We start from the raw sequence: 11,311 nt of genomic DNA on the forward strand, positions 1-11,311 counted from the left end.
CTCCACCCACCATGATCACATGTGAAATCACATGACCGGACTTCAGACATCATGTGGTAGCAGCGTCACACGTATAGCATGTAAAGCCCAGCACAGTACAGTGTGCTGGTGCAGTGAGAATGCTGAGGTCACAAGGAGGATGAGGTGGGGTGGGGAGTTCCGCTACTTGCTGCCTCTAAGCTCCCAGAATGCCCTTCGCCCCGGGCGCCAGTAGTGGTCATGTGAGCCGCCCTCTCCTGGTTCAGACTCTGGAGGAACTGGAGCACGTCGGGGTGTTGGAACCGTCCTGTGGGGGGGTCAGACATGAACAACTATCAGCCCATAGGTCTGGTTGGACCTACCCCCTCCCATTGTCTGAGACAGCTTTGAAATGAAGCACGACTCCTACGGCAGCCGACCGTGTGTGGTGGTGGAGTCCGAGAGAACACAGCTATGTGTGTGTGCGCGTGTGTGCGTGCGTCTACCTTGTGTGGAGTTAAAGAACTCCTGTAGCCTGCCAGGCGTTCCCTCCAGCTGTTCGTACTCGTGCGCCTGGAGGATCATCTCCAGCAGGTCGAACTCCTTCACCAGCCTGGCCTCGGCACTGCTCTGGCTCTCGTACTCCTGCGTGCACAAATACATGTTCACACGCTAGTATCGCCATGCCAACAGGAGATCTCCGCCTCCGAAAGTCTGGAGGCGTCTCCAATGAAAATGGCTATCCTTGCTAGAACAGCTCTTAAAACGGGACCAATCAGAGCCATTGCCTACATGTCCAATTGTTTGTCTTCACCTCCAAACAAACTGAAGTGGAGAATCAAAACAAAACATTCACCCCCGCCCCCTATTAAGAAGGACCGTCCTAAATAAAAGACTGGATTGGTTCTGCAATGTAGGGTTTTTTCAATCTCAAATTGTTTTCACCCACTTGTAGCAACAAAACCTGGATGAGTGTCTTCAGTCTCTAGTTGAGAACAGCGTTTAGAGACTGACTCGTGAGTCGATATACACCCAAGGCTTTAGCTCAGTAAGACGAGTTGGTCAGTCTCTAGTCAGTCATAGACTACACTTACACACACACAGTCACAAATATGTACACATCTGAGCCTGAGAGACGGACTGTACCTCCCAGAGTTCGAAAATCTCGTTCCTTAAGCCGTCCTGTAGCAGCCCTGTCAGGTGGCGCATGGCCTCCTGGGTACACAGAGGTCAGGGGTCACGTTAGGTACAGTAGGCCTATGTGGTTTAGGGTCAAGGTTTGGGTGACTAGGTGGTTTAGGGTCATGTTTGGGAGGGTCAGGTTTGGGTGGGTGATTCAGTTACTTGCCTCCTCTCGTCTGTGTTTCTCCGCTTTGCTGACGTTGTCTGCCGGGGCGATATCACCCACAATGCACTCTGCCATGTCATGGACCAGGGCCAGCTTCATACACCTGAGATAGGAGAAGATACAGCTTCAACTTCTGATCTCAGCTTTAGACTTCGGAGAAATGTCTTGATGATCAGACACAGGTAGACTGTGGTGTTCTGAGGGGAGACTTAACAACTATTGCTTTAATGTTCCTATGCTGAAGCTGTCGATAAATGAACGAAAGTCTCAACCCGTATCGTCAAGATGACGTCACTCAAAAGTCATGAACGAATCGTTAGCGAACAACACACCACCGTGAGCAGCTTGCCTACCTTTCCTTGTTGACACTTTTGTCTGTGATGGTCAAGGCCATCATGGACATCCGGTACATATGGTCCGACACGCTCTCCGGTTGCTTCACTTTGCGGTACACCCAGCCGGTCCGTGGCACCCTCTGAATGCAAATGAAATGTAGCTTTAAGATACCGTTTTCATGCTCGCTAGACATGGATTGCAATATCGCTACCAAATAGGCTACACCAGATTATGAAACGTTTCGTGTGTTATGGGGAAGTCCAAGTGTTCCAATAATGAATAGGAACATGATGCGGCCTACATTGTAAATTATATCTTACCTTCAGCTGTCCGATTAGTTTCATAAACTGCAGCATATTGTTCATGCTTGCGGAGCTTGTGGAGGCAGCCATCGGTGTGATGACGAGCAGGATACAGGAAGCGACTGCTAGAAACCTGTGTGTGTAATTCTATATTACAGCCGATAGATGGCAGCCTGTACCCCACTGCACCGTCTGCCTCTTGCATTTTAGGCATAAATATAATATAATATAATATAATATAATATAATACAGGGGAAAATAACAAAATCTCTTGACAGAATCAGTCCAGAACTTTTTTTTTTGTAACTAACAAAAAACTAACTTTTTAGTTGGTGGTACCAGCATGTCATATGGTCGCACCAATTGTTTTGAAGCTGTGTATCCCCAAAATTATTGATTAATCGATGAATTGCATAAAAAAAATAAAAAAAATATATAGCTAGACTATATAGCCTAACAGATAGGCTATAGGCTAAGTGCGAGTAGGGCTAGCTGGTCTATGGCTATGGGACATCACATTGCCTTCTCAGCATAGTGACGAATGAACTAGTCTAAACTAGTGAAGCAAACTAGGTTTATCATAGAGGGAGGTGTGGATGATATTTCCGATTGCCAGCAGCTGTCTCCCATCATTTACTAAGGTAGCACTAGCTGGCTGCTAAAACTGTCAGTTAATGTAAAATAATATGCTAAGATAGCCTTATCATCTGTGTACTCTAGATTTTGCTAGTTTAACTAGTTAGCTAGCTTACTTGTAGAAGCTATCGTACACAATAGTCACAGCATTTAATTTCAGCTCGACACAACATGCATATTGAGTGGCTCTTGTCCAGGTATTTCCCCCTTCAACTTCATAGAAGCCAAAGGGCTTTCATATCGTACATTCACTTTTAAAGCAACAAGTGCCGATCGGATTTCTTTCTCATACTCAGCCATCTTCACCAAAAATCAAACATAAACACGATGAACATGTTTGTTTTACGTCTGTTATGTAACTTACGAGTCACTAACTTTTATTTTACGTTTTACCATCAAGCCACAAAGATTATGCATTTTCCGCATCAAGCGATGCATCGTTCAAGAGAGAATCATGATGCATCTTAGAATCGATTTCTTCCCCCACCCTTACCGCTTGGTTATATTTTATCTTTAGACTTATTCCAACCCGGTGAGATGGGTGGGTGGGTGGAGGGAGGTGGGTTAGCAACAGATTTTGAGAATCAGTGCCACAAACAATAGATAGAATCTCTCTCTCTCTCTCTGGAGAGGTGGGCTGGCACATCCACACTACTGTGTGTGTGTGTTAGGGGTGTAACTATATATCGTGCCACGATATATCGCGATACAGAAACGTCACAATACGTATCGTCAAGGTGAAAACAATATTGTGATATGTTTATTGTATATCAGTGAACACTGGCTACACAACGCTGGTAACAAACATGTCTTTTGTCTAGGCCTATCCATGATATTAACAGTTAAGCTCTAAATTCACAAAGTGTATTTGAGTAGAAATGTGGAGAAATGCACTATTGGTGTGAACAGCAGCGCTACTGCAACGCTTCACACCTGCCCTTGGTGTATCGTATTGTTATCGTCAACCCAATATCATGTATCGTATCGTGAGATTAGTGTATCGTTACACCCCTAGTGTGTGTGTGTGTGTGTGTGTGTCAGAGAGAACGGAGGAGAGATGTGGGTGTTTTACAGTTTCAGATCTATGTATCTGTTCATTAGATACAACAATCAGTCACTGACTGTTCAGTACCCTGCGCCCCCCCCCCCCTCTCTCTCTCTCTCTCTCTCTGTCTCTCTGTCTTCCTCTCTAGCAGAGGTGTCCTTGGCTGTCAGAATTTGTGTCTGTGAAATGAACGCTAGGATTCTTCTCCCATTACATCATCAAAATATCAACACACACACAGCCAGTGTATGAAGTGCAGACTTCCACTTATTTGTTAATCTATGAATGTGTGTATGTCCATGTGTCTTTTTATGTATCGGGAATCTAAACCAGTTTACTGAGCTGTAATAGTCATGTGGCTATGCTGCCACTTGGGGACACTCTCCCTCTATCTCAGGACCTGCAGGATGAGGAGGGGATGATGCATGACCCTTGAGGGCCACTGTATTTAGATTTTTTTTTTTTTATAATTCTGGACCCATGGAGGGGGGTCTTTATTCGGGACACACGGTGAGATACAACACACATGAGTGAGTGGCGACACAGTTGCACACAACACACACTATTTTAGAGGTCGCCGGTGGAAATTGTTCCTTGCAACCCATCCAAACTGTCCTCCTGCAGGGGCAGCCAGGAGCAATAGGCAGACTCCAAATCCAAGTGCTCAATCCAGCCTCTGTTCTTCTGCATGTCGAGTAGAACATGCAAACTCCACACAGAAAGGCCCAGAGACCTTCTTGCTGGGGATTAGGTATGCCACCGTGCCGCACATGAGCGATTTTGGGGGTCACGTGAGAAATTTGGGGGGTAAGTGTTGTGTGGCACACTCCGGGAGCTGGGATTGAACCGGGAAACGTGCGTTCCCCAGCCAGTCACTCCTGAGCCGACCATGTAGCCGCCCCCAATCACTTAGATCACAGAGTTGCCTATCATATGGACAGACCCATAGAGGATCTTAAGATATGGTAACTTTTACCAAGCTACTGAGAGAGAGAGAGTGTGTATGTGTATGTGTGTGTGTGTGTGTGTGTGTGTGTGTGTGTGTGTGCGTGTGTGTATGTGTATGTGTGCATGTGAGTGTATATCTCAGAGAAAGAATAGGAAGCAGATTAAAGAGAGGAGTGAAAGGAAGAGAGAGAGCTAGACAAAGCGAGAGTGCCCTCTACAGCTCAGAGGAGAGTGCACCCCACCTACATCCAATTCTATTTCTGTGGTGCCATCTCCATCTTCCTGTTGACCACCAGCCAGCTGTGAGGTCTTAACCTCACCATGATGATGTCACTTGATGTGGTGTCCCCTCCCTCTTACCCTCTTACCATTATTAATAGATGTTATTCATACAGGTCAATTAAGAACCTTTTAAAGATTATTTGCAATGGCGACCTGTTTAAACAAGAATAAATCAGCTCAGTAGCCATTTACCATTTACATTAAACGCACACACTTCCAGATCCTCTTTGCTCTCTCCTTCTAGGGCTATGATGTCACGCCCAGTGTGTGTGTGTGTGTGTGTGTATCCATCCTGTAAGAGGACTGGCTGCATGTGATTGCTAGAGGCCTGCCTCAAGCTGGTCCACCTGTGGCACCACACATTTCCTGTTATCATGGTTTCCTGCAGACGTTCTATTTGAAGTAACAGCAGGAGACAATACAGAGCTGGTCTAGGAGGTGTGTTTGCATGTGAGTGTGTGTGTGTGTGTGTGTGTGTGTGTGTGCTAGGAAAACTTCTTTCCTCGGTTTGCTGTGAGGGACGTCAGACTAAAACAACTAAAACAACATCCGAGCTGCCTGTGTTGTCACAACAGTCATAGCTGCACGCCTCCTTCCACTTCCCCCCTCTGCTCTCTCCTCCCTCCCATCCTCTCTCCCCTCCCCAGGAACTACCACTGTTTGTCTGCTCATCCACACAGCATTGTCTCCGTCCGCTCTATGTTTAGCTCTGGAGCTGTGGTGGGGTTTTTTGAAGACGTCCTCCTGACCTGTGACCCCCCCTGACCCTGACCTCCGACCCCTGGGGATCTAAATTTAGGACCGGGCCACTAAACTAGCTCTGGGAACTCTTCGGGGGGTTTTCTGCCTCTCCTCTCCCTCTGCCCCCCCCCCCACCCTCAATTTCTCTCTCTCTCTCTCTCTCTCTATCTATCGCTCTGTCCTGTGAGAGCTGACGTGAGCGCTGGACGTTGTTGAGACACTCTGCTCCGTTTCTCATGAGAATGTGAAACCGCCCTGCGTCCAGCGCCTGGGAGTGTGTGTGTGTGTGTGAGTGTGTGTCCATGCATGCGTGGGAGTGTGTGTGTGTGTGTGTGTCCATGCATGCGTGGGAGTGTGTGTGTGTTTGTGTTTATAGAGAGGGTTAGAGACAACAGATTACATGTAACAGCATTACATAATCAAATAAATAAATAAAATACGGAACCATAGTATGTTACAGAGTTACAGAAAAAAAGACAATGAATTAGAAACATAGACAATTTCCAATACTTTCACATTCTAAGTACTTTAAGATTGAAACAAAGGCATCACATGAAATCAGTTCTGTTGATTTTATGTCTTTCTGGAGGATGTTCCAGGCAAAGGGGGCAGCATATTTAAAAGCTTTTTTGGCCAGCTCAGTGCGGACATGTGGAACTGTCATCTGCAGAACATCTTCCATGCACAGGCTTTTATGGCTTCTGAGAAGATACATACATATACTGTACACAAGTAATTAGCGACCAATCCAAGGAGAGTTTTATAGATAAAGCTCAACCATTAGGTACGCCTGCCTACATACTGTACAGAGATGGCCAATCAGATTCTGCATACAGGGTACAATGACATGACAACCAGTAACAAATTGCAAGGCACAATGATAGAATGTCAAGTGAACATTGGACAGAAGCACTCATATACAATTGCATCTTATGTTCCTCAAGGAACAAAGAGGATTAAGTAAGTAAGTACTCGTAAACAACAAATCACCATAGTCTAGCACAGGTAAGACTAAATTTGAAAGAAAAGTATTTTAATTGAAAATGTATTTTATTCATTCCTTATTTTAATATTGCCTTTACTGTAAATGAAAGGTAATTCAAAAGTAATGGAAAATAATCAGATTACATTACTGAGATTGTGTAATCCTTTGAATTTCGTTACTGATTACAGTTTTAAACATGTACTCTTTAATCTGTAACAGGATACATTTTGAAAGTGACCCTTCCAACTCTGGGCACAAGAGTCTTCCCAGTGTGAGCGAGACCAGTGTTCACCGAGGACCAGTGTTTTAGAAGAAAGTAGCTTTGAGAACCAATGGTTCTCGAGCCTAGTGGCCCATAGGGCAGGAGCCTATCTCCTATTCCTTAGCGTGAGGCAGCTTGAAGTACACCCCCTGGACATAAGGCTAGTATGTTGGAGGGACTTGCCCCCAATCCAACCCTTGATGCTGAGTGCCAAGCAGGGAGGCATTGGGTAACGCTCTTCCCCAGGCCCTGAGAGAGCCATCCACTGAACTCATGTTCAAAAAACTTCTTAAGACACACATGTTCAGGCAGGCCTTCGGCCATCTATAACGCCTTGCTGCTCGCAATGTTGTTGTTTTATCTGTTCTGTGTCGTTTTAATCTTGTCTCGTATTGCCATTTTAATTTATTACTGTAAAGCACTCTGTGCACCCGTGCTGTGAAGAGCGCTATATAAATAAAGCTTACTTACTTACTTACTTACTTACCATTTTTTATAATCTTTGGTATGACTTGGCCGGGGATCGAACTCCCAATCTCAGGGCGGACACTCTAACCACAGGGCCACTGAGCTGGTTTTAGAAGAACGTTCTAGAAGCTGTCACATTGTTCTAACCTCTCTGTCCCTACTCTGCTCTGCTCTACACAGCAAAGACCGGTATGGATCCCAGGTGTTGTGGGTAGAACACGCAGAGACACGAGCCAGTAGCAACACACCAAACAAACAGAACTGGCCTGTCAGCGGTTTGCGCTGAGAGACTGTCGGCTACGAGTCTCCGAAGGATGATGGAGAACTGGAAGAAAAAAAGAAGTCTTTATTCATCACACGACTTGACACTTCGACGCACGTGCAATGGGCGACATGAATACACACATGCAGTGAGTTGCCGTTGATGAAATGTTATCTGCTCTTAGCCCATCCCGTCGTCTTTCCTCCAAGGGCGGCTGGGAGCAGACAGTAGGCGCATGCATGAGCCGTATCCGGGGACCAATCCAAGTGCTCCTGTCCGTCTTCGTCAGGGTCGGACAGCATTAGCGATCTGTTCTTCTGCATGTTTTTCGTACTGAGTTCTTTATGGGGAGAAACCCTTGCAAACGTCGGGAGGACATGCAAACTCCGCACAGAAAGGCCTGGGAGATACCCCACCTGGGTACCTGACACCTGGGGAGAACTTGCCCCCCCAGTGCTAGTCTTGGAGCCAGACTCTCTACAGAGGAAAGAGTCTGGACTTCAGCCGCTTAGAATTTGTAAAAGGAAGTTCTTAAAAAAAACTCATCACATCCGGTCCGGACTGTCTATGACTCTTTTCACCAACTTCCTCCATCAAAATTTCTGCGTCTGAATACCAGACGTAGTTGACAGTCCGGGCCGGAAGTCGACTCGTCTGGCTCGCGAGACTACCCCAGTGCTAACCTTCTTGCTGTGAGGCGACAGTGTCGCACACCATGGCACCGTGCTGCAGAACCCGGGCGAGATGGGCGGCCTGGCTGCAGGTCTGGGGTAGGAGAGGAAGAAAGGTTGGGAAAGAAGGAGAGGATGGTGACTGTTGTTAAGCTTTCTCCTCCTGGAGAGGGAGGGAAGAGAAGAGAGAGGGATGAAAGGACACTGAAGAAAGAGACATTGTGATTCATGGGGTGGGACTGAGAGAGAGAGAGGGAGCGCAGAGCACAGAGAGAGCTGTAGAGGAGAGACGTGACAGATTATTTACGCTTCTTAAACAGACACAGGTTTTAAATACATCTGTTTTTATGAGGAAGCATCTATCACCCAAAAGACTTGTGCATGTGCATGAGATTATATTCAAATTGATGAATGGACCTGAATGTTTGTAAATCAGACAAGAGTATTCAACAGTCTCTGTTTGCCTCCTGGACAGTGTGATTCCTGTCTCATGGTCAGGGTGCTTAGAGTTATGGTCATTTATGAGGCTGAATGATGGGATATAATTGGCTAACAAGGCAGGACAATGGGATCTGATCGGCAGGTAGGGTTATTTCTGGGAGCTGTAGTTTTGATGTGACCGGACGTTTAAACCCACAGGAAGGAAGTCAACTTTTCAGACGCTGCAGCCTGGTGGCTCTGTCACTGGATACCTCTGTGTGTGCGTGTGGGGTGTGAGTGTGTGCGTGTGTCCACAGGTACCAGAGTAACAAGCAGGCCAGACAGGACAGGAGCTGGTACCAGAGTAACTCTACCTCTGCTGCACAACACTGACCCACTTCTCAGCCCAGCCCAGTCTCGAGAGGGGGGGACACAAAGAGAGAGAGAGAGCAGGGGGGGGGGTAGAGAAGGAGACAAAGAGTGAGGGAGACAGAGAGATAGACAGCAGAGAGAGGGAGAGAGAGAGCATGTCGCGTCAGGAGACCTGCCTCCCTGTGCCTGTCTGCTCCCACGCCCCCCCCCCACAGATCACTCTGTTCCCAGGGTAGTGCCAACCCCCCTGAGCCACTGAGATGGCCCTCCCTGCCACCCTCGCCACCCTGCTTCCTCTCTCTCTCACACGCACACACACGCACACACACACTCATCAGCAGCAGCAACACAGAGGCCTCTGTCTGTCTGCCCTGTGCCTGGCGAACACCACCCCACAACTGTTGCATAACACCAAGGAACAGGGAGCTGGGATCCTGCTCTCTCTCTCTCTCTCTCTCTCTCTTTTCTGCTCTCTATTTCTCTGTCTCCTCTCTTTCTCACCCTGATTTTTTTCTCGCTGCTCCCTCTCTCTCCCTTTTCCCCTCTTCTCGTCCTCTCCCCTCTTAATGGCATACCTCCCTCCCTCTCTCTCTCTCTCTCTCTCTGTCCCTCCTCTCTGGGTATGCAGAAGGGACCAGCCTGGCCTCCTGGTAACGCTGGAGTAAGTGAATGGGAAAAAAGAGGTGGAGAGAGAGAGATAGAGGGAGAGAGGGGGGGGGGGTTGAGGGAAAAAGGAATGAGTGAGGGGACTGTGAGAGAGAGGGGAGCGTGTGTATGTGTGTGTGTGTGTGTGTGTGTGTGTGTGTGTGTGTGTGTGTGTGTGTGTGTGTGTGTGTGTGTGTGTGTGTGACTGGGCAGGGATCAGGCTGTCAAAGTAGCCTGGGAACAGGAGCTCGGAGTCAGAGTGGGTGAAATCTCAGGTCAGGACAATTTAGCCCCAGAGCATGTGATGGGGTGTGTGTGTGTGTGTGTGCCAAATGCCTCCTGCCAACGCAGGGACTAACCTTTTCAGATCAGACGTTTGAACTCGCTCAGTCACGTTTGAACCAGGGGGGGCAGGGGAGAGAATCAGGGTCCAAGCCCCCCGGAGAGAGCATCTGACTGGGCAGTCAGGGGGCATTACAGGGTCCCCGGCTGGAGGTGCTTTCATCTCTGAACAGTGTCTGTCTTCCTCCTGTCAGCATTAAACGGTGCCCCTGCTGAGAGCAGAGAAACACAGTGAAACAAGCTATAGCTTTGGTGTTAGTTTTAGGTTTGGCATTAGCATTTCAGGATTACTGCAATGCATGAAAAACACAGACACGTATGCTAGCATTAGCGTTAGCCTCGGCTTTCAGGATGACTGCCCAGAGGTTTTGGCAGGAGGGTCACAACATGTCCCCTCTTGACAGGATTACTGGTCACAAGTCAGGCCCCCTATAACAACAGTGTTCCAGGTCACTATGGGTAGGCTGAACAGTGTTAGCTAGGTCACTATGGGCTAAATAGTGTTAGTCACTATGGCTAAACTGTTTAACGTAGTGACCTAGCTAACGCTGTTTAGCGTACCTCCAGTTGTCTCATGTGGTGATTGCTCGAGTGCCTCCCCGGTGTGAAGGAGGGGGGTGGGCAGTGAAGGTAGTTTAAACAGTGAAGACGTGATGACATGTTGTTTAGGTACCAGAGTCAGCTTGGAGGGTGCTAAGGCTCTTTGGATGGGACATGTACCAACATGGACATACTTACTTGAAGAGACGCACATTACTCTTGATATCAACTGACATGAGTTTTTTGTGTGTGTTTTTAAAATCTTGCTTATGTTTGAAACATTTTTTGTATATTTTGGTACATTTTGTTAGTGTATTTAGTCTTGATTGTGCTTTTTTGTGGTCCTTTGTATACTGCTGCTGTGACGCTGCATCCACCTATGTTAAAGTAGCTAGTTCACACAGTACCACAACACCTATCCATCACAAACTCACAAGGCCAAGGCATGAGAACTTGTACCTGATAACCATCTTACCAGCAGTGGCGTTATTTTAGAGAGCTTTGTTATCGAGAGGCTACGTGCCCAGGCTTTTCCTTTGAAACTCAACCTAAATTAGCTCGTTGGAATCATCGGGACACGTTATCTCCGCTGATAACGAGCCTTTTCATTCCAGAGGCCTTTGCCCGTTATCTATTGAGACCCAGTGGGTGTAACCGGCTCGTTATTTTATTCAATCTCAGATAAATATGGGAAAGTGGGAAAAGTCCCATTACCCTTCGTAACATGGCTGTAAACAGGCCCCAAGCG

At 47.2% G+C, this 11,311-nt stretch overlaps 1 protein-coding gene across 1 annotated transcript; it reads right to left on the bottom strand.

The window, feature by feature from the left end:
• Nucleotides 1-83: 83 nt before the first annotated feature.
• Nucleotides 84-2,034, bottom strand: hddc2 (HD domain containing 2; the record flags this gene model as incomplete). Its single annotated transcript, XM_084453396.1, has 6 exons — nt 84-286; nt 465-603; nt 1,105-1,173; nt 1,307-1,409; nt 1,660-1,781; nt 1,963-2,034. The coding sequence occupies 6 exons, from the start codon at nt 2,032-2,034 to the stop codon at nt 129-131; spliced, it is 663 nt and encodes a 220-aa protein (XP_084309522.1). The 3' UTR covers nt 84-128.
• Between the last annotated feature and the right edge of the window lie 9,277 nt (nt 2,035-11,311).

Source organism: Borostomias antarcticus (assembly GCF_949987555.1).
Source record: "Borostomias antarcticus genome assembly, chromosome: 19".
NCBI lineage: Eukaryota > Metazoa > Chordata > Actinopteri > Stomiiformes > Stomiidae > Borostomias > Borostomias antarcticus.